The sequence below is a fragment of the Fonsecaea pedrosoi genome (assembly GCF_000835455.1).
Source record: "Fonsecaea pedrosoi CBS 271.37 unplaced genomic scaffold supercont1.4, whole genome shotgun sequence".
NCBI lineage: Eukaryota > Fungi > Ascomycota > Eurotiomycetes > Chaetothyriales > Herpotrichiellaceae > Fonsecaea > Fonsecaea pedrosoi.
Window position 1 is genome coordinate 447,595 of NW_013550612.1, and position 27,136 is coordinate 474,730.

General features: G+C 51.5%; 13 protein-coding genes across 13 annotated transcripts; 4 read left to right on the forward strand and 9 right to left on the reverse strand.

The window, feature by feature from the left end:
* Positions 1-178: 178 nt before the first annotated feature.
* Positions 179-1,036, reverse strand: Z517_05933 (uncharacterized protein; the record flags this gene model as incomplete). The annotated part of the gene is made up of 3 exons (XM_013427675.1): positions 179-292; positions 387-580; positions 712-1,036. The coding sequence occupies 3 exons, from the start codon at positions 1,034-1,036 to the stop codon at positions 179-181; spliced, it is 633 nt and encodes a 210-aa protein (XP_013283129.1).
* Positions 1,037-1,965: 929 nt separating this feature from the next.
* Positions 1,966-2,671, reverse strand: Z517_05934 (uncharacterized protein; the record flags this gene model as incomplete). Its single annotated transcript, XM_013427676.1, has 5 exons — positions 1,966-2,109; positions 2,166-2,217; positions 2,277-2,525; positions 2,605-2,615; positions 2,669-2,671. The coding sequence occupies 5 exons, from the start codon at positions 2,669-2,671 to the stop codon at positions 1,966-1,968; spliced, it is 459 nt and encodes a 152-aa protein (XP_013283130.1).
* A 1,525-nt stretch (positions 2,672-4,196) lies between these two features.
* Z517_05935 (uncharacterized protein) lies at positions 4,197-5,134 on the forward strand (the record flags this gene model as incomplete). Its single annotated transcript, XM_013427677.1, has 2 exons — positions 4,197-4,333; positions 4,828-5,134. The coding sequence occupies 2 exons, from the start codon at positions 4,197-4,199 to the stop codon at positions 5,132-5,134; spliced, it is 444 nt and encodes a 147-aa protein (XP_013283131.1).
* A 1,401-nt stretch (positions 5,135-6,535) lies between these two features.
* On the forward strand, positions 6,536-8,326 carry Z517_05936 (uncharacterized protein; the record flags this gene model as incomplete). The annotated part of the gene is made up of 2 exons (XM_013427678.1): positions 6,536-6,637; positions 6,689-8,326. 2 exons carry the CDS (start codon positions 6,536-6,538, stop codon positions 8,324-8,326), a joined length of 1,740 nt encoding a protein of 579 aa, XP_013283132.1.
* Positions 8,327-8,695: 369 nt separating this feature from the next.
* On the reverse strand, positions 8,696-9,493 carry Z517_05937 (uncharacterized protein; the record flags this gene model as incomplete). Its single annotated transcript, XM_013427679.1, has 2 exons — positions 8,696-9,208; positions 9,401-9,493. 2 exons carry the CDS (start codon positions 9,491-9,493, stop codon positions 8,696-8,698), a joined length of 606 nt encoding a protein of 201 aa, XP_013283133.1.
* Positions 9,494-10,818: 1,325 nt separating this feature from the next.
* Z517_05938 (uncharacterized protein) lies at positions 10,819-11,371 on the reverse strand (the record flags this gene model as incomplete). Its single annotated transcript, XM_013427680.1, has 2 exons — positions 10,819-11,173; positions 11,232-11,371. The coding sequence occupies 2 exons, from the start codon at positions 11,369-11,371 to the stop codon at positions 10,819-10,821; spliced, it is 495 nt and encodes a 164-aa protein (XP_013283134.1).
* Positions 11,372-12,241: 870 nt separating this feature from the next.
* Positions 12,242-12,654, forward strand: Z517_05939 (uncharacterized protein; the record flags this gene model as incomplete). Its single annotated transcript, XM_013427681.1, has 2 exons — positions 12,242-12,328; positions 12,394-12,654. The coding sequence occupies 2 exons, from the start codon at positions 12,242-12,244 to the stop codon at positions 12,652-12,654; spliced, it is 348 nt and encodes a 115-aa protein (XP_013283135.1).
* A 315-nt stretch (positions 12,655-12,969) lies between these two features.
* Z517_05940 (uncharacterized protein) lies at positions 12,970-13,203 on the reverse strand (the record flags this gene model as incomplete). Its single annotated transcript, XM_013427682.1, has 1 exon — positions 12,970-13,203. The coding sequence occupies one exon, from the start codon at positions 13,201-13,203 to the stop codon at positions 12,970-12,972; it is 234 nt and encodes a 77-aa protein (XP_013283136.1).
* Positions 13,204-13,411: 208 nt separating this feature from the next.
* Positions 13,412-14,244, reverse strand: Z517_05941 (uncharacterized protein; the record flags this gene model as incomplete). Its single annotated transcript, XM_013427683.1, has 3 exons — positions 13,412-14,034; positions 14,087-14,156; positions 14,206-14,244. The coding sequence occupies 3 exons, from the start codon at positions 14,242-14,244 to the stop codon at positions 13,412-13,414; spliced, it is 732 nt and encodes a 243-aa protein (XP_013283137.1).
* Positions 14,245-15,028: 784 nt separating this feature from the next.
* Positions 15,029-16,157, reverse strand: Z517_05942 (uncharacterized protein; the record flags this gene model as incomplete). The annotated part of the gene is made up of 2 exons (XM_013427684.1): positions 15,029-16,068; positions 16,127-16,157. 2 exons carry the CDS (start codon positions 16,155-16,157, stop codon positions 15,029-15,031), a joined length of 1,071 nt encoding a protein of 356 aa, XP_013283138.1.
* A 1,756-nt stretch (positions 16,158-17,913) lies between these two features.
* On the reverse strand, positions 17,914-19,350 carry Z517_05943 (uncharacterized protein; the record flags this gene model as incomplete). Its single annotated transcript, XM_013427685.1, has 1 exon — positions 17,914-19,350. The coding sequence occupies one exon, from the start codon at positions 19,348-19,350 to the stop codon at positions 17,914-17,916; it is 1,437 nt and encodes a 478-aa protein (XP_013283139.1).
* A 492-nt stretch (positions 19,351-19,842) lies between these two features.
* Z517_05944 (uncharacterized protein) lies at positions 19,843-22,239 on the forward strand (the record flags this gene model as incomplete). Its single annotated transcript, XM_013427686.1, has 1 exon — positions 19,843-22,239. The coding sequence occupies one exon, from the start codon at positions 19,843-19,845 to the stop codon at positions 22,237-22,239; it is 2,397 nt and encodes a 798-aa protein (XP_013283140.1).
* Positions 22,240-23,087: 848 nt separating this feature from the next.
* Positions 23,088-25,972, reverse strand: Z517_05945 (uncharacterized protein; the record flags this gene model as incomplete). Its single annotated transcript, XM_013427687.1, has 6 exons — positions 23,088-23,261; positions 23,318-23,464; positions 23,526-24,543; positions 24,594-25,092; positions 25,140-25,777; positions 25,839-25,972. The coding sequence occupies 6 exons, from the start codon at positions 25,970-25,972 to the stop codon at positions 23,088-23,090; spliced, it is 2,610 nt and encodes an 869-aa protein (XP_013283141.1).
* Between the last annotated feature and the right edge of the window lie 1,164 nt (positions 25,973-27,136).

Sequence of the window (27,136 nt, forward strand, 5' to 3'; positions counted from 1 at the left end):
TCGCACGAATCAGAGAGCGGCCGCAAGGCACAGCTTCAGGGAAAAGTTGTGGATTTTTTTTCTGTATTCACAAAACACAATGAGATCCCTGCTTTCTGGAGATACTAGTCACAGTACAAAAGTCCACCAGATGCGCTGGTGCAAGCCCGCATATCTTTACCCTTCACACCACCGTCGCTTACTCGTCCGGTTCAAGCTTGATGCCCTGAGCCTTAGCAGACTTGCTTTGAACGTGGCCTGGACCAGAATATCCTTCACTGCTGATACCATACATAGGGTTGCTCTTCTCGGACTGTAGGTAGATGTGTCAGCTTGGTTCTTAAGTGAGAGAAATCTTGCGAGGCCTTCCAGAACTCCGCGGCAGCCTCATACAAAGATCGACTCACCTTGAGATATTCATTGGTAGCTTCTTGCCATTCTTTGGTCATGGTTCGTGGAGGGGGTCTTGCCATGCCGTGGATGAGCATGAATGTAGCCAGCGAAATTCCAATGCCAACTGCCGTATAAAGCCAGACTTTGGTCCATTCGCCCGGGGGCACCTCTGCACGAGGTCCGTGAGGTCCAAATGCAATCCACCATGCTGTTAAAGCATCAGTAAATATTCCCGAGCGGTCTCTCATGGCTTCTTGTAGGAAGCAGCGGGAATCGAAGCTTCGTCAAGCACATCGAACCCCTGCCGCGTCCCTCCGTGGAGGCGAGACCAGTACATACCAGCTTTCTTTTCCTGCAAAGTCATCTCGTTCCAATCAACCTTCATACGATCTCTCAGTTGCATCCATAGCTCGGCCTGCTCTTGTGGAGGCATTGCTTCCCATCTCTTTTCAATTCCAGCGAGCGTAGGGTTGGAGATGGCATGGGCCGATCGCATCTGGGACTGGCTAGTCATGGGAGGGAGCTGTTGGGTAGCTGCAAAAGTGGGAGCCAGGGACCGCGCAGAGGATTGGAAGCATCGAATCGAGGGAGACGTGATTCGCGTGCATGCTGTCGAGGTGCTGGTGGAAGCACGAGCTGCACGGGTTAAGGAGCGGAGATACATCTTGCTGGAAGTGTGTGAAATCGATCAATACATACGAAAGTCGAACTTTGAATACCCTACCGAAGCCTGGAGCTCGGCGGCCTCTGTCGTAGCAGGTTGCTTATGGGTTGAACCTGGTAGGAGCGAGAATGATTGTCTGAGGTCGTTGTTTCGAGATCCTAAGTTCAATCACATTGCAGAGGATTCGCTAGCTCCCTGGCCTTGGCACTGAGTAAAATTACCGCTACATCAGCAACCATCACCCCACAGCCTCCAAGTTGGTATTACGTCTGTACTCGGTACTTGAGATGCAATAGTTGTCTGTGAGTACACGCTGACTCTTCGCTGGCTACCACTTCTACGGCGTGCGCGGCTTCACTCACAGCAACTGAAAAATTACATGTATACCTGAAATGACATTACCCGGGCACGAAACGGCGTCGACGCTCGTCGTAATGCCGTACTCAGGAATACCAAAATTACGACTCCGATCAGCCGCACCAGAATGACATGTAACCCTGAAGATGGACCAAATGGACTTCTCCGCGCCCGATTGTTTTTCAGAGACATGCAGAGAGGCGTATATTTGCTGAGAAGGGTGACCAGAACAGGGCGAGCATATATTGGGAGAAGGCTCCCGCAGGCATACGGGTGCAAGCACAATAGGCTAAGAAGACTCCAACGTTCCAGACAAGAGATAATGCTTCGAGCTTTTTGTTTGAGACAATCTATCTCGGCCATTCAACATTGCAATGTTCTATCTTCGTCACAGCATCAAATGTCGGGCGTGCTCCAACGGCGCATACCCTACCCGTTTGCCATGCTCGGCTCGTCGGAAGATGTGCCCTTGCACTCAGGTGCCACAAGACCAACATATATCTCGTGGTAATGGTGTTCTGTTGCTGGTACGTCGAAGTGTTGTCCAACCCGCCTCCATATTCATTCTGCTCTTAGACTGTTCCTTTGCCTTTGCTGGCTTCCTTGAGCAAATCGGCCCATTCCAACTCGCCCGGGTCGTTCGCTTGCCAGTTCATGGCAATCCCGTTGAGGGCGTTCTTCAAGGTCTCGCGGGAGCTGGCATACACCATGCGGGACTATGCCAGAAAATCTTAGCCGTGGCAACTGCGGGAAATTGTAAGGGCAGACAAACCTTGACACCAGTGTTGTCCTGATTGATGTAGGTGATGAATGCAATCTTGGATCTTCATGCTGAAGTCAGTACACCTATCCACGAAGCCAACATGATTATCATTGGATATACCTCTTGCCTTCACCGCCCTCAAGCTCAAATTCAACGTCGTAAATAGCGTACGAGGGACGGTCCTTGCCATTGGCCTCCTTCTTGCCAATGAGTTTCTCTCTGAAGGCGTCGTAGTCCGGCTCGCTGCCGACCTCATCTACCACGATTTCCTTCTGATCATCGGAGATCTTGTAGATGATGTATTTGGGACCGCCGCGACCGAGTTTCAAATCATTGAACTTTGAGACGCAGTCGGGGTTGACAGATAGGCTAGTGGGATCAAGGCATTAGAGAGGCACTGCGGCGCGCAATGGATGATAGGATCTCAAGGCAGATGGTATGCACATACCCGGACACAGGCTACAAGGCAGGGTTAGCGGAAGCGGTATCGCAGGATGGGTTCAAGCACTCACCATGACTGCTTATTCAAGTTCCAGATACCTATGCGACTCGGTTTGAAGCTGGTACTGTTGTCAGTTTCCGAGGAGAATAAGATGGCGCTTGGAGAGATGGGGGCGCGAAAGAAGTAAAGATAGGGAATATGAAGTCTCGAACAGGCACCGGTGATGGGAGATGCTGTCAGAGAAAAGCTGACGTACTTTGCGGGAGGATTGTGGTGCAAGACTGGACAATGCAGCGTAAAGCAAAATCCAGATTGCGTGTAAGGGTAGGCAGAGGATAAGGGAGTGTTTGGTGGGATGGGACAATGACAGTGGCAGCAAAAAGAGTAAGAGTGAGTGGTGGGGTCCAGATTCAATAATACGGCATACGCGCCTAATGGCAACGAGGGGCTTGCCAGGCTCCTCCGGCGCTTTGGCAACAAGTCGCCGGTTGGCAGGCGAACGCCCAGAAATTCAGCCCCGTGAGCACTCGCGTCCTTCTCTCACCGATACTTTTGATATTAATTAGTGTTCTGATGATCCCCTCTCTGGCTGATGGGTGCCTGCGACAGCTCCAGCGACTCCATTCATCTTGTGATGAACAGCTGAAGTATCTGCCGCCTCGATCCGTGAAACAGCTCCCACGATTACGATATCTTCCGGACACCTCTGCGCATTGTTCCTCGACCTACGATTGGCCCATACACTGAGCGCCAGCCGTCTTTGAACGAGCTAACTGTCCTCTGCCCCTCGGCTCGCGACTCAAGGATGTGACTTACGGGTGACTACACTATGGATTTGTCTAGCCGGACACGAAAAATAAATACAGTTGTGGTGGGTAAGTGGGTTTACGAGGTGGTGATCTGGGTAAGTCAAAGGCGAATTTGGTTTCGCCTCGACACTTGGGACACTAAAGCACTATGTCTGTGATATTCGTTGGCATGATGGGAACACCGGCTGTGCATTGTTTTATGATCTATGTCTCAAGATTTTCACCACCTGTTGAGCCTTGCTATATCTTCGTCAGTCCACTTACGTCCCAGTTGAAGGTGGCTTCGACAAGGACACGAGGGAGTCACTCTTCCCAGTAAGTACAGCGCTGGCAGGAAATGGGTCATAGTATGGAATATGGAGATTGGTCGGCGGATTGAGAGAGACGATTTTCGGTCCAGCACAGGGCTCGGGTACGAAAAGCGATATTTTACGATATGCGATCCATACAAATGGCCCGACGCCATCGATTGTCGAGGTGTAACTCTGTCAACAGCAAAAAAGGGGCCTAGTTCTGTGGAAGTATCTGAGACCAGTGAGCTCGACTTCAACTCAGTGCATAAGAGAAAGAGAAGGAGGAATCAATCAAAGATCGAAATTGCATTCAGTTAATCTATTGAGCCTCCCTCCTTCCATCACCGTTTTAAACCGACCTCAGATGTTTTCACTCTCTATCTCTCAACACTATTGCCTTCGCCTTTCCCATATCGTGTGCACTCTTCCAACTTCGTTAAAGCCTAATACTACTCATCACCTTCAATTTCCCTCCGAGGAGCTTTTATCACCAGCCATGTCGAATCCCTGGAATGATGCTACCGAAAAGCTTTTGCTCTTCAGCATGATCGAAGAGCCAGATAACTGCTCTCGCGCAAAGTTCGAACAGGCTGCCGTGGCAATTGGTGGTGGAGTGAGTGCAAATGCGTGTCGGTCAGTTCACTCTTCTCTCAGAAATCTTCCAGCGTCTGAGATTCAGAAATTCACACTCTCCCTTCCCCCGACAACTTTTCCTTTTCCTCCCACTCTCACTCCATCTGTCTTTCTCCTGGTTGAAAACAATCAGCCCTCGCAAACATCTCGTCCCCTTCTGACTGTCACTACACTCCATCTCCTTATTGAAATCCATTACCCCTTGAGAAATTCCTCCTCCCATCCTTCATCACCCCAGGGTCTACATCATGCCATTTAAGTGGGATGCTGCTTCGGAGCGCAGTTTGCTCCTCTTTGCCCTTGCGGAGATGAACCCACCAGCGACTAGGATTTGGCCTCGGGTTGCTGACAGGCTCGGTAATGATCTCAACGCAAGTGCCTGCAGGTATCAACACACTTTATGAACGGTTTCACTACGTTTCCCTCTTACCTCTTCCTTGTATCGACGTCTACTTGTTTCAGGTCTGAGACCATGCTAACCTCTAAACATGCAGCCAAAAATTCTACAAGTTGAAGAAAGAGGGCGAAAAACTGCTTCAGCAGGACGATGCGGCTGTGAGCAGTGATCCCGCGACCCCAGTCAAAGAGAAGACCACAAAGACACCTACTGGCAAGCCTGCATCTGGACGGAAGCGAAAAGGCACCGACGGCGACGGAGAAAAGGTCAACACCGCCGTCAAGAGAAAGCGAAATGTCAAGAAAGAAGCCCCAGCCGACGCATGGCCTGAAGTCAAGACAAAGATTGAAGAAGATGAGAGTGCTGCCGTCAAGGGTGAGGTCGAACACAGCGAAGATGAATGAGGAATGCTCACTTTGAAATCCGGTATATGATGCGTGTCCTGTTCGAACTTTCCGACTGCTGACTATGGACGAGACTCACAAGTTACGATCTCTAAGCCTGAACCAACTTCAGTCACTCACGGCGTGTTTAGGGGGAGGGTCATAAACTTCATTCGCACAGGGACATAAGCCTTTTCTGCCAGGGTCTTGCAGGGGACATGGTATGAGACAATAGGATATGGTTGAGCTGAGATTTCGTTTGAGGAGAGATTGCCTCGAATGGGTTCCGTGGACCGTGACGAGTGCAGCGACTGTTACTCTTGTCGCCGGATCAATCCTGCTGCCATGTCATCTTGGACGCAGGGAACAGGCGGATCGCTCATACCATTCGAAACACGTCAGATAGCTGAGGAGAATCGATAATTGAATACAATTGGATCACACGTCATGATTGACATCGTTTGCCCTTCCTCCTTTCGTTGCAGACACAGGGGATGTTCCCACCACAACTGTGAGGATGAGTGCCACTTACGGAGCTACTGTTGGGATCTATGGTGTTGAACAGGTAGCAGTCGCAGGGTGCAAGGCACACTCTCTACTCGAGCCTGCTCGAGTTCTCCTGTGCATCTCCATTCTTTTGTGGACAAGGTGAACCTATGCCTATTTCCAGCTAGGGCAACGCAGTCAAGGCTGAGAGATGGCGCTGAATCGTGGCCACCAAAGCATGAATGAGGTGTGGAAAATCCACCTTTTCCTCTGGGTCTTCTCAGTGAAGCGATTCGCACCACTGCAGATGCAGCGGCATGCACACCTACGCCCACTGTGCCTGGTCGTTGTGTGCCGAATGCTCTCGATCAGGTTCGCCAAAACAAGTTAAGATCACCTGGTCGGAATCTCGCAAAGTCGGGGACGAGAGGGTCAAAGGCGAAACCAACAGGGAGAGGCTAGGAACTGCGGTAGCGGGTATCGCTGCTCAAACTGGGCGCAATCAAGAGCATGTGACATTGAGAATTCCTGCAGACAGAAATGCCTTGTTCCATTGCGAGTACCCCGTACAACCCGTTGTGCTCCAATCAGCAACCGATTCCAAGTCTGGTGGAGGTTGTGGTTCGCTTTTGTAATGACAGTGTTACCGCTAACTGGCTCGCTGCGCTGCCGAGACTGCGCTGCTCCACCACGATCCTGCAAGCCTTGACCACCCAGACCGTCGCCCTCCCTCTCAGTTCTCTCCCCCTTGCTTCCTCGCCACCCTCGATCACAAATTCCAATGGCTTCAACGCGCTCCACTCCATGGCTACCTGGAGTAGTTTGGGCGCCGTGCATCAAAGACACACGTCCACCCAACACTCTTTTCGATGTGTTTCTCGCGGTCCTCTCAATTCATGTCAATGACTGACTTCTTCGATTTGAGCCATCGCCTCCATGACTGCACTCAGAACTTCGAACGTGCCCCCGATCTGGGACTTTAGAGACTCTCTGTTCCGGGCACTGGCAGCAGCTTACGCTGCGTTGGGCGAGGACCTGGTAAGATATCAATTTTCTGCCTAGATACGTATCGAACTAATAGTTCGTCAGTTCCGACGTGAGTTGACGAGCATCGCGGCTTATTACGGAGAAGGGGCAACATTCTCTGAGATTGAGGACCTCTTTACAAAGCATGTTCCAGCAGAAGCAGAGCTACTCAAAACCGAGCTGGCTAGTCGCCGCAGCGGTGGTAGAGAGACACCTCCCAAGGGTCCAGCACAATCCCGTCGTCCACCTTTGCTCAACTTCGACGACGAGGATCTAAGTGTCTTGAGCCCGAGAGAGGTCGATGTTTTGAAAGCTCGGTCTAAAAGTTCGATCCAAGAACCTGCAAAGCGTCTTCAAATCATCAATGGATCGTCTCGCACATCGCCGGTCGGAGATGTACCAACGATAGGGGCCATGGCGCCCCCAATAGCCACAACATCTCGGGTTGCAGCGGATGTAATTCAGACGGGACCATGGAACATCTATGATACTGGTATCCAACCTCGTCTTAGTCAGGCGAGCATTGCCCAAACTCGAAAACGTCGGTTCTCAGAGGTGCATGATTCAGTGGAGCTCCAGACTGCAGATGATCGTCGCCCAAGAGCACCACCAAGATCTGAATCCTTCGGCTATGTTACGAGGAATGGTGAATACCGGTGTGCTCTTTGTCAGAGGCAACTACCCAACGAAAACGATCTGAAGCTGCATGAACAGATCAGTAGAGAGCATACACGCAGTCTCAAGGACCAGAGAAAGGTCACTCTCGGTCGTGAGAGATTAGCCCATCTCGCCGCACTATCAGCCCAGGTCTACACTGCGAATCCTTCCGTGCTCGGTCAGCGTCTGAGGATTCATAATCTGCTCGTATCAAGTCCGGATGCCGCAGCTGCTGAGATGGTGAAAAAAAATGGCAACCGGCATGAACCTGACCCCAGCTTGCGCCAAAGTCAGGACCGTCAGGCTTCTTCGACAGACATTGGCGATGAAGGGCGATGGCATCCCAACACTATACCAGCGACACAGAGCGTTGAGAGCACAACCTCCGCATGCGTAGCTGGGAGTTTACAGACTCTCTACCAGGGTAAAAGCCGTGCCGATTCGCTTATGTCTGCATCAGACAGTGCTCCAGCTCCAGAAACAGCACCCTCGCGGACAGCAGGAATAAATACAAGGTCCACGACTGCTCGGACTGAAATCGGAACTCTCAACACTCCTCAGATCCTCAACGGGGTCGAACCCACCAGCACACAGCAGCCTCAACACAACTCCGAGAGCGGAGGGGACGAGAAGGCATCTGAAATCCCAGATAGTGTCACCGCCAAGGACATTTCGCGTTTGATCCAGCTAAATCTCAAATTGCTGAACGTTTTCCAGAAATCCGCGTCCGCTCGAGACAATTCATCTCCTCCTTCTCGCGAGAGGGCGCCTGCAAGTGTTCCCGACGACAGGTCTAGACCTGGAATGATGGGTATCAATAACAGCCCAACTTCAAACTCTACTGTCCCCACAACTATGGTCCTGGAAACGCTGCATCCCGCAGCTTCGTGTAACGGTCCGAACCCTGGAGGCAGAAATTGTACGCAGAGGACGATATCTGCGCCGGGGATTGGAGTTCACCTCGGCATCAAACGTGGAGACGCGAAAGAAAACGGCAAAAAGAAGGATGTCGGCGAGCCTATTTGTATGATTGTTCTCGACTAGGAAGAAATTTGGATTGACATGCTCTTGTATTTTCTGACTCCCTCATTTCAAGATGCAAGTGTAGCTAGTTTAAGCAAGCTCAATGGTTTCTCGCACAAGCATCTTTTCATGTTTGGTTTCCAACATAGCTCCAGACCCAACTATTTGAGTTTTCGCAGACTAAAGCTCGAATACCTTCCGCTCTTCTCCTGCCCATGTCTGAAGAAGACAAGAGCGTTGCTGAATATCATTTTCTCGCACATTTCTGTGTCAACATTCCTCGCCGCGCCAACATAGACAGCCTGGTTTTTTGGCAAGCGAAAAGGAGAAAAACAACATGCATCGAATGCATTGAACTCATGTGGCTACAGTGGCCTTTTCGCACATGTTTCAGTTCTCGGTCTTGATCTTCTTGTTCGTCCTTCCTCCCTTAGCGGCGGCGGCGACGTCTCGCCCATACTCCTCTTGGTCGTCGACTCTACGCTTCTGCGGCATATACAGGGGCATATGCGCCATGGGTACGCCGTTTGTCGCCGGTGTCTCCGCTTTTCCCGCTCCCGCCGCAGACTCTGCCGGTGAAGGGAGACCGTAGGCAACGCCCGGGCTAGAAGGGTCGCTCATTTCCACCTTGACGCCGTTCGCCATGGTGAGTTCTGTAGCATTCAGCTTGCCAGACTGCGGTTCGAGCTCGGCTTTGATATTAGGCTTCGTTTCTTTGTCGTCGGCGCTCTTAGGCTTCGACTTGGATGGAGCCTTGGGCGTGGCATAGGCGCGGCTATTTCCGTTTGGTGGACTCGTAGTTGTGATTATGTTGAGACCATTGCGCTTCTTAATCTCGCCGAGACGCTTCACGATGGTGTTGGGCTTGGTGCCGGTCTTTTCGCAGTATGGGCCAATATGGAACTGTCGGGCGCGGGGAGAGAGTCAGTACATCACGCCGAAAAGTGGCATTCGATTCGGGGAAGAGAGAAAGAGAGAGTCTGACGTTTGTGGTGATGTGAGATGGAACTAATGGGCGTGGTGAGGTAGGCAAGTAGGTAATGAGAGGGCTAGAGTAGCTGGAGGGAGTGGTGGGAGGCACTGGTCAGCACTTACGAGGATCGCCTGAGGAGAGTCGCGCATCAGCTCCAACAGGAACATGGCGTCTTTGGAACTCAGTTCCTGCTTAGATTGTTGTCCTGGTGCCATTTTGATGAAGTGATTTGTCAATGCTAGGGAGATGGAATGAATGAGTGTGGTGAATCGAGCTTGGAGGGGTCTCTGTAAAAGGTAGAAGAGATGGAGATGAACGAAGTTGCATAGGCCAAGTGAGTCGAGTTCAAGGAACAAGCGAAGAACCAAGTTGAAATGGGAACACTAGTGGGAAGGTCGCCAGTGAGACTGGAGGGGCACGTTTTCGCACCCTTCATGACCAGGAGGCTGGTTTCTGAATTCACAGGTCACTTTAGCTGTGTTACTCAGAGGCCAGAGTCTGATGAGGGAAATCAGAGAGGCGGAGAATGTCGAAGAAGGAAATGCCCGCACGTGCAGATGTAGCAGCCGGTAGCGTCCTCGCTCCGGCTAAGTGAGGCGAGACTAAGGGGGAGGGTGGTGATTCATGGCGCAGTAACTTAGGCTACGCTCCTCACGGGCTTCCGAACTTGCCTAGACCAATGTCCTCGTAAGTGCTTGCATATTTCGCGCTATGGGGAGCGTAGGGCGAGGGCGTCCCTCGAGGAAAGCAATTAGACGAGTCAAGACGAGACGAGATTGCAAGGCGCGAAGCTCTTGCAGGACATACAAACAAGGCGCAAGAAGGACAAAAAGACGGTGTAGAGTCCCAACAAGATTGGAACGATCAATCACACACACGAGAGGACTTCCATGACAACAAAACTCCTCAACAGAAACCAAAGAGGGGCGTGACGGCATACCAGCAGTGCTCCCTCTCCGCCTATGGTCTGATAGGATTTCCTTGCAGGACTATCCCAGGGTTGTGTGAATGAGTGGGGCCCATTGCCAGGAAGTTCTCTGCCTTATGTTCCCGCGGCGATGGTTGGATCACCTTTCTGCAGCCCACCATCCCCGCTCCGCATCATCCACTAGCATCCCACGACTAGGCTCCTTGATCGGATATGCCAAGACATTTCTAGTCGGTCGCCAAGAAACTCAAACAGATAAAATGGACGACAAGTCTGCATATACAAACCCAGGCATACACGTTTATACAATGTTTGATGGCCGCTATCTCTTGAAATTGAGGAGGCTGGGAAGTCTTCCCACCTGATGCAAGCGAAACCCCCTTCTTCCCAGCCCCCCCTATTTTCTCCCGCAGCCGACTTGCCCAGAACACAAGGCCTGCCCACCCCCCCCAAAAAAACCTTACTGGAAGTCGCTTCTTTGAAAATCCTCAGCCGTTTTACCGGCATATGTGCACCGTTTCTGAGCCACTTCATGGCGGTTTGAAGCCAATATCTGCAACCGTTGCACACTGCTTGCACCCTTGCGAACTCAAAACTCTGGAGACTGCCACCTCAAGCCATGAAGCCGTTGCTACCGCTGTTCCCACTGCTTTGTCCACTCATCATGTCCCCCATGTTCACCGATGCGAAATAGGCTGCCGCACTGAATGGTGCGTCGTAGCTATGAAATGGATCCAGACCATTCACCGCCATCTCCTCATGCTTGGCTGCCCGAGGGCTTTGGGACTCCTCGCGAAAGGGAACACCTTCGACAGACTTTTGCTTGGATTTTCGACCTCGTTTGGAGGGAGGTGTCTTGGTCTCGTCATCTGGTTCCGCTTTGCGCTTGGTTGGCGTCGATGGAGTTGGGACCCCTTGCTCCCCGACCATCTTTGCCATGTCATTCCGTAGCTTGTAGTACTTCTGACTGTTGCAGGTCAGTCAATTCTGCAGACGCCTTCGTCCACGGATCGGGCAACACGCACCTCACGGCTGACGGGGTCAACCCCTCTCCTAAAAGTGCTGCAACCCGCTGCCACGTATCAGCTGAAGGCCTCAGATTTGCAGCAGAAATCGCGAGTATCAGCATGCGGCGCTCCCGCTCGGCAGTCCATTGGTAAGGCATGGTGGAGTTGATGACAATGTCTTGGAGAAACACCGACAAGCAAATGGCAAAGCTGTTGCGAGTGTGCTCGAGAGTGTCGTGAGTAGAGGAGGAAATTGAACGGAGAGACTAGGGAGGTTGTGAGAATGTGGGAAAAAAGTCGCGAAATATAGGAAGAAAGTCGAGGGCAATTAGCAACAGACCGTCATGTCGCTGGAGTGTCGGTGTGGGCCTGAAATGAGGTATCCGCAGCTGCTGGATTTGTTAGCTTGGAGTTAACCATCAGTAGTCACAGTGCGTCCCGTCGTGTGACAGTGATGAGACGATGAGGAGCAATTCTGACAGTATCTCCTCGCCACTAGCAAGTGCAGAACGCAGAACTGACGTTTGTTGGCAAGAGGCCATCAATATGCAACCTCTATAGCTGATTTGACTCCCCGTGTGCAAACCTGCACTAGGCACGTCTAGCGCCGGAAAATGGCCTCTTTGAACATTCTCTGATGGCGGACGCGACGCTGAAAGCCAATCAATGGCAATGTCGGATCCCTGTCTTCGGGCACACTCAGTCACGGAACTGCATAGGCCCAAATGTAATGACAGAAACCGTCTCCGAGCATTCCTTGCTTGCTGTTGGTTCAGACGCTGAGCCTTCAAGCAACTTCTCCCCGGGAGTCGTCCTTTCCCCCTCCTCTCGAAAGCTAGAGAAAGCCTGGGCCTGGAGCGCCTTGGTTGATAGCAGCCTGAGAGGTATAAAATGCCCTTGAGCCTGGAGGTCGAGACTAGAAGCACAGTCTCGAGAATATCTTCTACTCCTATCTAGACGTTTGTTGAACCATCTTGTCTTCTCAAGCCCACCTTATCTATCATACAAAGCAGAGAAAACTTGCAACAATGGCTGAAAACCAAATGGTTGACATCAAGGAAGTCGACATCGCGGCTCTGATCGCCGCCCTTCGGAGCGCGGTCAGCCCTCTCGAAGTATGTAACACCCCACTCCTAAGGCTTCCCAACAATCCTTCTCTAACCATTCATCGATGATCTAGGTCGATGCCGAAGAGGTGGCTAGACGCTTAGGCATGAGCCTAGCTTCTATTCCCCCAAAGTTCACGCGGATCCGCAAACAGTACCATATCGACATCAAGGTCGTCAACTCTGGGGCCTTACAGCGCAATCGACAAAGTACTCCTAAGAAGAGGGTTTCTAGGAAGCAACCCAAACGTGTGAGGACCAGCAATGCTCCAACCCACTCGGACAATGAAGCTGGGACGGAGTCATCGGGGAAGTCGTCTTTGAGAATACTATAGACATGGAAAAAGAGAGTGCATGAGCATTCAGCAGGGCTGTGCAGTGGTGGCTGTCATAAGCACTGGGATGAAGCATGGAATAAGGTGTTCTGAACAAAAGAGGAGCACAGGCAATGACATGAGAGAAAACAGGGTCGGTGATGGTTGAAAAGGTTATACGATACAATCAAGCAATGCGGCTACTTTTGAATGCGATAAAGACAATGAATGAGGGATCCAAGTGTAGTATGGGTGTCCTTGGGATGTTGTCTGTATGACATCCGCTGTGTTCAGCTCCCATTCAACCCGCCATTAATTGTTTGACCGTGCTCTACTCTACGTGGAATCAGCGTAGAATGCTCCGTAATAGTCGGCGAGACCTGCCTTGTGGTCACCGCTCACGTCGAGGGACTGCCGGTTTGTCATCCGCTCGTCCGGGATCGTCATGGAACCGGTTCGCGCCGTAGAAAATAATACGGCTTCCCTTTGTCTTTGACAGACGGCGGCCGCGACTCTGACAAACTGGCTTTGACTCAGAGTGACGGGCTCGGTTATCTCGGCGTGCGACATTCTGGTGCTTGATCAGGTTGTGACATGCGGTGGAAACGAGGGACGACACGTGGACAGTAGAGGTCACGGGAAATCATTTTCTCTCTCATTACTTTGTTTGCTATGAGACGATGCTCACAGCGTGTGATGTTCTCTGATCTGCTTAGACACGCATAAATATGTGTCAATATCTGACACTGCGCCCCTCTGCCTCCTCTTTCTGGACTCTTCACTTGCGAGCCAGCCTCGCGAGCTTCGCCTTGCGTGCTGCCTTCTCCTTGCGCTCTTCGGCAAGGTCATACTCCCCGTCCGAGTCCTCAGAGTCCTGGCGCCTTGCACACACATATTCCTCCTCCCCCTCCGTACCGCCGCGCCCGTCCTCGGACATGGGCTTGGCTGCATGGCGAGTTTTGCGCACTGGCAAGGTCCTTCGAGTCAGCGGGGTTGGAGTGGCGATATTGGCCTCATCGCCGGAGGTGGTCTCGCTTGCCGATCGCATGTCCTCGTCAGAGAAGGGTGAATGGACGCGGCGCTTGCGCTTAGATCCGGTGCTAGGCTTGTTCGCTGACGAGCGCTTGTTCCCGGAGCTCACACCGCGGTGTGGAGTAGTGACTATATTCTTCCCTTCTGGGGATCTGATCGTGGATGATTGAAACGTAGCAGGGGTGTCGTCAATCTCATTCTTCGCCTTAGACTTGGCTTCGACTTTTTCGTCTTCATCCTCCCCTTTTGTGACGGGCCCTTGCTTAACCTGCCGTAAAGCCTCGAGGTCTTTGCCGTGTCTTATAATTGCCCTGAAGTTGTCGTTGATGCTACGAACAGTCGGTTTGACATGCTCATCGTCGTCGTCGGCTCAAGCCAAAGTCAGCAGCGGTTAAAAGCGAACAGGAACCTCGTTGCTTACGCCACATCTTAGCTACTTGGACGGCATCGATCTTGAAGTTTGGCGAACACGTAATGGCAGTGCGAAGGAGCTGTTGATGGTCAGTGTGGGAGCCGTGAGACAAGGTTTGAAGACTCTACAGTGAGCTTTTTGGCATCGTTCCAGCGACTGACGGGCATTTTTGGATCTTTGGTAGAGAAGAGGAGACTGATCTGACAGGACAATTTGACAAATGCTGACGGAGTAATGGTAGAGGTTGATGCTGAGGTGATTCGAGAGCGGACTCGACAAATTTCTGACAGACAAGAGGTGTGTGAACGTGACCAAGAAGGACAGAACTGAGGCGAGAGTAATTAATCGTGGGGGAGAAATTCAGCGCCCCAGTTCGCAGCCAAGCCACAAGTTGCTAGAAACACAGCAGAGAGTGAATGGCGCCTGACATGTTTAGTGAATTTCCTACCCCTGTCGCCCCTTTGCGGCGTGCGCCATCTCGCCATGAGGCGTCACTCTGCCCACCAAGCACTCTTTTGTGAGAACTGCGCATTTTGGTTGCCGCATGAACAAAGCGTGAAGGGACCTCGCTGCCACTTATATATACATACTGTGCGGGGCATGTTGTACACGTCTGCACCCAGTGTACGAGAAGGCGATGGGATCGCTGCCGCTGCCACCTCAACAACACAAGAGTTTTGAACAAGAAGAAAAGGAAAAGATGGAACGGAATCACAAGGACGGGATCGAGGGTAAAAGGGGCACAAGAAATCAGCGCCGGGCCGAGGTTTATCCGAGAGCCTTGCGATATTCTATGGATCCATTAAAACTGACAAGACACAATCAGTTAACACAACTACCTGCTCAGAACCAAGTCAAAAAGCAATCGAGGCAAGACGAGCCCATTGATCAATCAAATATCTCAGAGAGAAGCAACAGCGCGCAACCATAATAAGAGCCTAAAACCGAGACCTAACTACTGTCAACGCTGGTCAATTTGTTCCCCACCGACCCCTCTTGATGCGCATATTCATGTTGCTCATTATCGACAGGTCCAGTTTGAAGAGTTTTGTCAGGATGGATTCCTCGGCAGAGCCGTGCAGTACCAACTATCCCTGCAAAAAAATCGCAAGGGTTGATGGCGTCTAGAGCTGCCGAAAGAATCCCTGCCCTCGAATTCGCAAACGCCTTGTGCGGCCAGAACGGCCAGACGAACAGAATCGCAAGCACAAAAGTCTCCAGACAGATGAGGAAGGAGTTCAACCCGAGATTGAGGTCATTGTAACTCAGATGCTCGGTTGGTTTCAGGACGTCACTCTGCGAGAGGGCATTGATGATGATCCTTTGTACAAGCTGGGTAAAGACGAGGAGCTTGAACACGCCCATTTTATAAAGGATACGTCGGTCGGCAACGTGGAGCTGGCTGCGAAATCTCGAGTAGAACTTGGAGATGCCGATGAGACAGGTCGCAGTCAGCAACCCCTGAACAATGCTGATGATGGTCATAGCCCGCTGATAGGACGTGGTTCCGTGGCACTGTGTTGCTTCGACAATCTCTGTGGCAGTGACGGTGACCACGCGGGTGGGCAAAATTTGAATCACGGTGATCCAAGTCTTGCGAAACCAGTTGACGCTTGCAGCATTTGAAGGTTTGGGAGTCCCAGGGTTGGTAGCAAAATACTGAAGCTGTCCTTCAAAGTACTCTGGCGCCACGCAGGCAACCAGAAGAAAGAACAGTGCAATGAGTGCAAAGGACTCGTAGAGCTCGGCGATCGGAGTCAGGTAGTTGGCCAGGTTGTAATGCCAGACTCCGAAGAAGCTGAAAATGGCAAACACTCCTGGCGTCCAAATAAGGCGGACAATTTGCTTCTGTCGTCGTGGTGCAGCATATCTCGCCAGGTGTGCAAGTGTCAGGAGACTGCAAACGGCCCATGTGCAGATGGTGGTTCCCGCGGCAATATACGTCGTCAAGATATGGTACGAGAGATCGTTAGCAAGGGGTTCTGCTTGGTCTTTACAGAGAATGTCAGTCAGCGATGGAAGGATCACCCATAAAGGCGTGAGACTTACCAGCATTGCTAGGAGAGTGACAGCTGCCCATAATGTATCAATGCTGTTCGATGTTCCGATCTGTTTGCGATAATTCTTGAGGTGGTTCTGGATGTGTCCAACTTTTAGGGCGACGCAGGGGACATATATATATGTATGTATACATTTCGACGGTCGCATAGCTCAGAAACTACGTGCGAGGTGCTTGAGAACCTTCTGCAATCGATATACTCTACAACTCGTGAAATAGGACAGAAGTAGTCGCCATGTTGCGCATGGCTGAGACGGTGTCCCTGTCGATGTATTCCAACATACGAGTATTCCTGTGGTGTGGGTCTAGTGGTTCAATAAGTGGTGGATCAACCTGCCGAATGCGGAAGTCTCAGCATGCGTCACACATAATTACCGAGCACGAGACGCACGAAGCGGTACATCCATCCCATGCAGACTCTATTAAGCGAGACAGGCATTGTCAGCCCAGATGATGCGATTGGGTCCTTTGTTACCAGACTTCATCGTTGCAGGGTCTTACCTGAGCATTTCCCTTCCCGCTCGCTTGGACAATACTACGTCAATACCACATTTCAATGAGGTATACTTCTCAGCTGAGAAGCCCAAGGTGCCTTACATACACCGAGGTCCACGAAGTAAAGCGTTCCGTGTATGCAGAGTCCTAAGGTTAATGTAGGCAGTGAGTGATTAGTACTTCCCTTGCCACTTGTTATTTTGATCCTGTACAAGAGCGACGAAGCCCGGCCAACATCTCGTGGCCGTTGTCTTCATTTAGGCGAGACCCATGAGTTTTGAGACGCCTTTGATACTCTCCACTATGATGAGACAGCACACTCTTCTCATAGAGCTTATGAACTCTGGCAGCAACGGTCAACTAATCCAACCGAAGGCGGTGCATCGAGTCTCAGCACCACGAAACTGACAGGTACATCGACCAACACGACCTTCGCGTCGGGCCAGTCACCATGAGTTGGCAGTGCAAAGGTTCTTTTTCGCCTATGCCTTCCAGATAGACAATCCCTTCTCGGAGAGAAGGGAGAAAGGGAGGGCGGGGTGGGGGAGGTATCTAGAATAAGTTGCGGACCTGTATCCTAGACTCATCAACCAGCCCTTTCTCCCCACGTTCAAATACGCTCGCTGCCTTGGCCAAACTTGCCAGGAGACGAGGAGATGCAAACTCGAAGCCCGCACCCGAGGTTGCTTTGGCTGTATACGGCAGAGCCATACGGTTGACAAAGCCTACCGCCTTGAAAGATTCCAGCTTAGTGCTTCGCGACGAGACGCTTCTAGCTTGCCAACCATTGGGATTCTTCGAAGTAATGGCCTTCCAGATCGAGTACATGGCGAGGCACCTTCTCGGTGGGACATTGGAGCACACGCTCTTCTACTATGAACTAGACCCCTTCGGAACGGCTATAGACCTAACAGGGATAAGACGCGGGGTTAGGTAGAGAACGAGAGGGAGTGCCTTGCGAGGCTCATCTAGTACCGCAGGGCGTTCAAGGCTAGCACATCTCAGTTTGATTATTGTATGACCCCGTAACTATACATATTTTACTGCGCTCTTCATGTAAATTGACAAATCTAAGCATCAACATCTGCGCTCTATAGATCAGCTCGTTCAATATGCAAGACTTGCCGCTTTTGAAGCTCAATACCAGATGCCACATCTTCATATACAAGGCAGAGGTAGTCTCTAGGAAAGGGGAAGGAAGGGACCTCAAAAATACAGCCTGCTAGCTGTTCTCGATAATGCAAGCTTGCGTGCCGCCCACTCCAGGTCCGCCAGCAAACCACTACTTGCCAACAGCCTTTCGTTTTCGCCACCATCTAACCACCCACCACGCCACACTTACCGTGAGCGCTGTTCTGTACGCCAAAAACAAGGCGATCGCCCAGTTCACTCGGCCATAGTACCCATACAACAACTTACCAACGGCATGTTGAGGGTCTTTTCCGACACCCAATCCGCCGATACCGACACTGTGCTTATTGAACGATGATCGCTTAGCCGCTCGAGAAGACTTCTCTCCATTGTCCAGAGGAGCGGGCGCGGACGTCGATTCAGGCCCCATGACGGGAGTAGATTCGGCCACCGGGACCGCTGTTGCCTCGCTTGCGCCATCCATCGCGGTCTGACTGGGCTGCCGTTGCAGTTTGTTCGGCCAAGATCCAGACGAGAAGGTCTCTGCGCTATTCTTTCGGAATGAGCGAGTCATGATGTACACAATTAGACGGAGGTCAGGGACTGTAAACGTGGGATATTTCCAGAGCGCCACAGCGTTGTAGGGTGGAAGCTGATCGAGAAGATCCGCCAAGACGCCGAGTGTAAGACCCCAGAGGATCAGTGGTTGTTGGTAAGTAAGAAGAGAGTGGTGAACAGATGATGAGGACGGAATGCCAAAGGGCGCTTGGGCCCAACCAGACAAGGTGGAGAGCTTATCTCCACCCTCCGTAGGTATGAATCCCGGTATTGAGCTGGCATAAACAGACTCTGTAGGGAGGAGGCGAACGGCACTGAACATCATCTTTCCCATTGTCCAACGGATCAGTTTGTGGATTATGGGACCAACGTGCTTGGCCATTCTTGAGGACATGTCCACGGCTTCTCGAGTCCGTAGAGTGGGTGACAGCAGAGCACGGAGAGAGACCCAGTGCACCGAGGCAACTTCTGTGGGCTGTGGCTGGACAGGTGGAACGGCCTTGCCTGTCAGGAGGAATATGTAGGGGCATAAAACCATTAGAACGTCTTTCCCCCAAGAAGTTGTGACCAGCCGCTCGGGGAGATTCCCTGCGGGCAGGCACTCCGTTGTTTCCAGGTCCAAGCCTATCTCTTCTCTTGTTTCGCGGACGGCAGCAGCAAAGTCATCCGCGTCTTCGGGGTCTCGCTTTCCCCCAGGCAAGGCAATATGGCCCGACCACCTATCCCCAGCGCGACCGGCGCGCTTGATGAAAAGTAGTTCCGGGTCTCCTTCCTGGACCCATTCTTGCGCAAAGAATTCGCTGAGGGTCGAAGGCGGCGAGGGAGGAGAAGGTTTATCAACTGCTATGAGGGAGCCATTGACGCTTGCAGGGACGGGTTTATAAGCTGGTCGGACACGGATAATGGCAGCTACGCTGGCTCGTTTCGGAGAGGTATGGGGAGGATTGGGGACGTGCGGGTACGGATTCTCGCTGAGGTGTACAAGGACTTTTTCGAGAGCTTTGATAATAGCTCTCGAGTCTTCCGACATAGCGGCGAAATTATTGTTGAGAAGTTCTACTCGTCTTAGAGCATATCTGAGTGTTGTAGAAGGGATGCGACATGACTCAATGGAAGTTGGCAGCCTCGTCGGGATCATCTAGTCGATGCCGAGGCTGTCGTCTTACTCCGAGCAGCCAATTGGAGATGGCCGGCCGGAAAAACCGTGTCCGAGAATCTCCAGCCGCATTAGGCAAGTATCTTGTGAGCACGGGAGGGGAATCGCCGCCTCGATTGGTTGTTGCTCACCACGCTTTGCTTTTTGAGAGTGGGGAAACCGCAGGGAACAAGGCACTGACAGCATCGAGGTTTCCAAAGCTGCGTTGCGAGTTGGTCAATCTCTGTCGGTTGTTGTACCAATAACATAGATTTATGGATTTTTCTCCCTAGAGCTTCTTCTCCTATACTCAATATTGACATCTAGATGGAGTAGCTGCTGCGACCTTGAAGACCGGACCTACACTGCCTTCGTTCTCTTGCCAACATGCGCTTTGGCAAGACCCTCTCCGATGCCATCTATCCACCATGGAAAGACAAGTACCTCGAGTACGACAAGATCAAGAAACTCCTCCGCGAAGATGAAACGTCCCCTCAAGGCCGAGGTGGTGAGAGGAGCTGGAGTGAACAGGACGAAGAGAACTTTGTCCACGAACTCACCGTAACCCAATTGGAAAAGGTCCACCAGCATCAGGTCGATACCTTCAACTCACTACGAGACCGAACCGCTGCCTGTGAGGCAAAGCTCCCGTCTACCGAAGGCGAAGACGCAGGAAAAGCTGAGGAGGAATACAAAGCTGCTGCAAAGGAGCTTCTTCCGGAGCTTGACAGCATCTCCAAGGAGCTCAATGAGCTTAGGAAGTTCAGCAGGATCAATTACACCGGGTTCCTCAAGGCTGCAAAGAAACATGATAGAAAGAGAGGTCTCAAGTACAGAGTCCGTCCGATACTGCAGGTCCGTCTTTCTCAGATGCCGTTCAACCAGGAGGACTACTCGCCTTTGCTTTTCCGACTGTCGACCATGTACAGTTGGGCTCGGCAGCAGCTCGAGGGAGAACAGGCTGGCAAGGAAGCGAATACAGACGTCCGACCAAAAGACGAATACAAGGCTTTCAAATACTGGGTTCATGTGGACAACCTGCTCGAGGTCAAGACGTACCTCTTGCGTCGTCTGCCCGTCTTGGTGTACAATCCCCAGTCAGTCAAGGTGGTTGATTCGTCCCAAAAGGACCCGACGATCACCTCAATCTACTTCGATAATCACAACTTTGACCTGTACCAAGGAAAGGTCGAAAAGGGTACTGGTGGTGCATCCCTGCGTGTCAGATGGGCTGGCCATTTACTTGATGAACCAGAGGTGGTCCTTGAGAAAAAGTTCGTCGACGAGGAAACAACCGACAGTAGTGACATCAGAATCCAACTGAAGCCCAAATACCTCATTCCGTTTCTCAAGGGCGAATACAAGATGGAAAAACAGATCAAGAGACTCGAAGAGTTACTGGGACCTCAACATGAGGACATCAAGGCGTTCAAGGCCAACGTTGACGAGATTCAGTCTTTCATCAAAGAGAAAGAACTCGAGCCAGTTCTCCGAGCAAGCTATACCCGGACTGCTTTCCAGATCCCCGGGGACGACAGAATCCGGGTGTCGCTAGACACTGATCTGGCCTTCATTCGAGAGGATGCAATGGACCCTGACCGCCCATGTCGAGATCCAGATGACTGGCATCGGTCTGATATCGACCAGAACAAGATGGAATACCCATTTTCCGCCATTAAGAAGGGCGAGATCAGCCGGTTTCCCCACGCTGTGCTCGAGATCAAGATCAAAGAATCCAAGTATACTAGAAATAATGCTTGGCTCCACGACTTGATGAACTCTCACCTGGTCAAGGAGGAGAAAAGATTCTCCAAGTTTGTTCATGGCGTAGCCGAGCTATTCGAGGACTATGTCAACAGCTTTCCTTTCTGGCTGAGCGACTTGGAAACCGACATCAGAAGAGACCCTGTTACAGCGTACCAAGAGGAACAACAGAAAGAGGTTAAGAAGGCAGAGGATGAAATGGCCGTCGGCAGCTTCATTGCAGGGTCCAGATTGACCCCCAAAGGAAAGGCTGCGTCTTCTCCTGGCAAATTCGCAGAGAGAAGACTTTCCGGCCAGCTTTCTCAATCTGTTCAATCTCAAGGACGCAGCAGGGCCGAGCCGCAGCTGGAAACCACTGCCGAGGAACGGGATACTGACGAGGATGGCATTCATCCAGCCGACCAGGTCGAGGTTCGAGATTCGTCCAGGGGCGGTCTTCGATCCTTCCTTCCAGCCTTCTCGAATTCTCGTTACGCCCGTCGTCGCCGCCAAGGAAAGGGAGCATGGGAGAATGCTCCGCTTCCTCCTGGTGTCAAAGAACCAAGTTTCTGGATCAAAGACCAGGGTGAACTGAAAATTGAAGCCAAGGTCTGGCTTGCCAACCAGCGAACATTCATCAAGTGGCAGCATATCGCAGTCCTCCTAGCCACCCTATCAGTTGGCCTTTACAATGCTGCTGGTGTTGATAACAGCATTGCCCGCATCCTTGCCGTGGTGTATACCTGCTTCGCCGTGTTCGCAGGAATCTGGGGCTGGTACGTGTATATGTGGCGTACAAAGTTGATCAAGGAAAGAAGTGGGAAGGACTTTGACAATCCGATTGGGCCGTTTATCGTCACTATTGGTTTGGCCGTTGCATTGATCTTGAACTTTGCTTTCAAGTATCGTGCTGCGTTACAAAGTAACAACCCCAGTCCGAGCAATGGCACGACTAGTCCTTTGATGCCGATGGAAATGTTGGCGCCCAAGATCCAGCTTCCCCAAGCGGCTGCCACTGGCCTTCTTGTCCAGGAGCTTTGAAGGTGCAAGACCTGGCTGAAACGCACAGCACGAGGATAGATGGTTGGATGGCTGGAAGGGAACAAAATGACCACAGATATAACTATACTTGTCATGCTCAAGGGAAAGAGTCCCTCATTATTGGACCAGAGAGTCAATGCATCAATAGTCAATAGCTTCTGATTATAATATGGCATCTCCAGCATGATGAATCCTGTCCAACGTGATGACCGCACCACACCACACCACACAACCACACCCCCCTTATTCAGCACCCAGCCGGGTCCAGGACCCAGTATCCAGGACCTAGTACATACGTACAGTACAGCCTTGCAAAACGAATCGGCGACACAGGCAAGGGAACAGTGGGAAACCAGGAATTGACGCAACCCACGACCAACTGACTGACTGACTGAGTCACTCATTCGATGATGAGCGATGAGCGAGATCTCGTGTATTATACCGCACTCAGGCAAGTCTAGCATAGCCCGGTCTAGCCTAGCCAAGTCAAGTCAACCCAAGGCAAGCCAGATTTCCATCCTCTCACACCCTCCCATTAATTTTCTTGTTCGATTTCAGGACACGCTCTGCATTGCATTGCATTTTTGTTATACGAGGACAAGGAGGAAAAGAATTTGCGCGCGCGGAAGGTGGTTTTGGTCAGTGCCAAAAATTGGGGCAAGGAATATGTCGCCGCAAGGGAAATGTATAAACCGCACAGACCGGGCCAAGTAAGCGTGGGTAAATGCAATGTAGAATGCTCCAGGCCAATCCTTTGTGGAGATTTCTTCTTTTTTTCATTCTGCAGAGAAACAAGTGGGATCAGTTTCTCTCGTCTTGGTCTCCATCACTGATTGCCATAGTCCACCTCACTGTCTCGCCTCGATAACAACGCCTTCGTAATCCCGGGACTTGATGTAGTCGAGCGTCCTGAAAAAGTGCCGCTTGGGATTCTCCAGGGCCTGGGTATTCCCTTCAGAGTTTGTTGTCGATAGGTTGGAGTGGATCAGCTCAATGAGCCCATTCAGGTACTTGGTCGTGACCTGTAGCATGCATAGTTAGACATTATCGGGCAAATATAAGGATGGGTCGTCCTTACCGTTTCGTTTTGTTGATCAAAGTAGTACACGTATCTGTTAAGGATTTCGACAAACAGCTCGACAGAGACTGCGGTGTCCATACAGGCGTCGGCAACACGTAATGCCCGTTGGAGACATTCCAGCACCCGCTTACCGTCGCGATAGAACTGTTTTCGCCTGGTTAGAATTTCAAGATCTCCAACAGCATCTGCGCCTGTCGCAACTCACATTCTTCGGGTCCTCTTCTCTACCAGGTATCTCAACGCACCACCATAGATGGCTGGCGAGATAGACCGCGCGACATTGGTCTGGCTTCTTTAGCAGCTTGCTTCCGTGCAATGCGGCTTTTGTAATCAACGTGTCGTAGTTTTCCTTTCCAAATCCCCTCGTCATCTGCAACGCGCCAGCGATGATGCAGACAGCCTGGAACTGTGCCCTCGAATCACTGATACTGTCCTCGTAGATAGTGAACGCTTGGGCAAAGAATTCATATGCGAACTCCTCAAAACCACACTGGTCGGCGATTTGACCACACGAAACAAATAACCGAAGACATAATTCTGCCGCGCCAGGATTAACACGGGTATATAATTGGGAGAGGGTTTGATGCATGAATCGGTACAGCGCGGAAGATTGATTTTGCCAGTTGTCATCAAAATGTTCGCGGGCTTTGAGTTTCCGCGCGAGCTTCATGGAGGCTGTGATAATGGCGGGTGTCGTATATCTAATCCGCTCGTTGCCCACCTCGTAGGCTTTGCGCATCTGCTGTAAGAGTTTGAGCTGAGTGTCGTTGTCGGGCCCTTGAACAAAATGAACTATTCGGGCCAGCCACCCCTGCTCCTCAACGGTCTCGTCCGACTCACCACCTCTCGGGCGGTTCAGCCCGGGATAGCCAGTCGGTTGCTGAATGCCCTCTTTGATGATAACTTTGAGGAGAGACATGATTCCGTCCAGGTGTTGCGTGGTGGTAATTAGCACATGGTTCCGCAGGATGTTCTTGGCCACCTCGCCGGCCACAGCTCGCCTCGTCGCATACGTTTGTGATTGGTACAAAGGCAGATAGTTGGGAAGAGCCAACGCCGTGAACAGCGACATATATGTTCTGATCGGCGCAAGAAGGAGGTTGAGCATATTAGCTTGTGTTGCAGCGGAATGGAGGTCGGCGGAGTCCATATATTCCGCGCCCTTTTCTCGGGCATAGGCTAGAATCTGATCCAGGTATTCTAGCCTTTCAGGGTAGATATTACTAGATGTTGTTAGTTTGACCATTTGTTTAATCGGATGATGCGAACGTACAGTGCGAGATTGGCCAACGAGGTCAACAGGGCCATTGTGTCTTGGATGGGGAGGCCTCGGGTTTTGACAAGATTTACGACTTGTTCGTAGAAGATCTCAAATAGCCTCACATCACCGACGCCGGCCCCTTTCTCACCATTTGTTGCTGGTGTGGCCGGCGTCACCAATTCGGACTCGGTCGCCTGTGTCTCTGTAGGTGATTTGGTCTCGGTGCCGTTCGTCGTGGGAGTATCCGGCTCAGCAGCAGGGGGGGCAGGCTTCGTTTCCTGGTTCAAGTCGACCTTCTCGAGCATGCGGGTTGCGGCTTCTTCTTCCGCCTTTTGCTTGTCTTCGGCCGACATCGGTTCGGCGCTTTCTCTCTGTGCATAGGTAGATAGGCGATCCATCAAGCCGATGACAATCTTCTTCATATCGACATGTGGATTTAATCTCGCGATGGCCGAGAGCATCTGGTCCAGAGTGTGAAGGTGGTACTCGTCTGGAAAGACCTTGGTAATGACTGGATCTCCGTCAGCAAGACACCATATTCAGATGCTGTCCTCGTACCTTCGAGCAGATATTCCTGGGCCAGGACATCTCGACACTGAACTACCTGTTCCAGGAGAGGGCTGATGATGGTAGACTTGTATGTCTCCAAGTCGACCAATTGGCTCAACCTCACCAGATTGCTTCCAACCAGCAATTCCAGTTCCCTCCGCTCTTGCGTTCTTTGTTCCCTTTCTCTCGAGTGGCCCTGATGTTGCCACCTGACCCAAAGCTTGTTCATCTCCACGAAATTGGTAAGAATGAAGTTGATTGAGTCTTGGAGATTACCCTGAGGTCCCTCATCTTTGCCCGTGGGTAGGTGGTCACGGGCTTGGCCCATCAGGTAGTATCGCAGGAACAGACCTCGGATGGGATGTTGGACACCGCGACTCATTTCCATCATGTCTTTCATTATCTCCTTGACCGGCGCATCTTCGACCCCCATGTATACGGTGCCAACCGTGATCATCAGATATAGTCTGGGTATTATGTTGCCTGCGTATTGGACGAGTTCGTAGAGGTCGGCGAGGTGGTTGACGGGATGCGACTCGCGGAGATACTCGGACAGGTGCCGTAGAGCATCAAACACGGCCATGTAGAGCTCATAGTATTGCTTCGGGCCTAGGGTAGGTGTGCGCAGCTCAGATACCAAAGTTGATCTGGAGTGTTGCATAGCGGTTAGTGAGGGTGAGATTATTTGAGGCATTGAAAAGTCCATACCCGCACTTAAGAGCGTCCATGAGCTTTCCCGGCGTCTCAAGGCATCTGCGCATCTGCTGCGACTGTTGACGCACGACGCCGAGAGCTTCCTCGAGCAATCGGCCCTGGTCTTCGACGGGCGTGCCTGTCGCCATCTTGCGACGGCGCTGGTGGCTCGCACCCAACGGCGAACGAGAGTGGCAGCGAAAAGAAAGCTTGGAGAGATTCTCAAGAGGTGTCGAATTGGAAAAGGTACAAAAGGATTTGTGCCGATCAACGCGCAAACGACCGGGCGAAACTTTGGGATGTATTCGGGAGCGTGCACGGGCAGTTTGGCAGGCAGCGGAGAACTTCCTGCGCCTTTACCGGACTTCGACATGGGAAGTTGCGGGCGGAAATGGCTTGGCAGCGAATCCTCAGTACATTCGATCTCACTCGACCTCAGGCTGCCTATAGTACCTAGACCTTACGTCTTACAGAGCAGATACTTGCGATGTGCTATCCTAAAAAGGATTGTGCCGGTATCCAGCAACGACTTTCGACCGTCATCATACTGAACGAAGCAGTCGTTCTTCTGTCAGATGTCATGTTCACCGGTAAGGTTACGAGGACATCCGGTCCAAGAACACGAAGCCAGGGCCAAGGATGATTGCCAGATTGGAAAGAGATCAATAATGTAGAAGCAGTTTTCTATTGTCGTTGTTATCATTCTTCTAGATATCATAAGTGTACAGTATCGCCCGTCTCAGACATAACCGCCAGCACCTCGCTAAAATCCAATATATCACAACGCCTCCTTAGAAACAACCGCTCTTTGCCAACTAAGTCCACAATCCTGCACTCATAGATGACCCTTTTATACATTCTTCATTCACGGAAAGAAAATTTGACCAACATTGCTTCATGGAGGTGTAGGGATGGAGGGTGGCACACCCCTGAAGGGGTTGACAGGCGTGGTACTGGCCGCCGGTGTCGATATTGATGACCACATTGTTGGCAAGCCAAGTGTCCAGCTTGGTTGGGAAGGGGACCCTGAAGTGGCAACAGTGCTCTCTGCTGCCCCGCTCGAAGAACTTTCAGGCGTGACTGTGTAGTAATAATATGTGTGCCACATGCCGTCGTCATACGGCCTGGTCGAAGGGAGAGATTGTGTGACAGTCACAGTTACTGGCGAAATTGTTTCTGATGCAGTCACTTGTGCAATGGAGTATGACGAGGGCGAGGAGTCGGAAAAATATTGCTGTGTCGAAGAGGCGGGAGGTGCTGGTGTCGAGGTTGGCGAATAGTCGGTCACAGTAATAGGCGAAGGAGAAGTGACA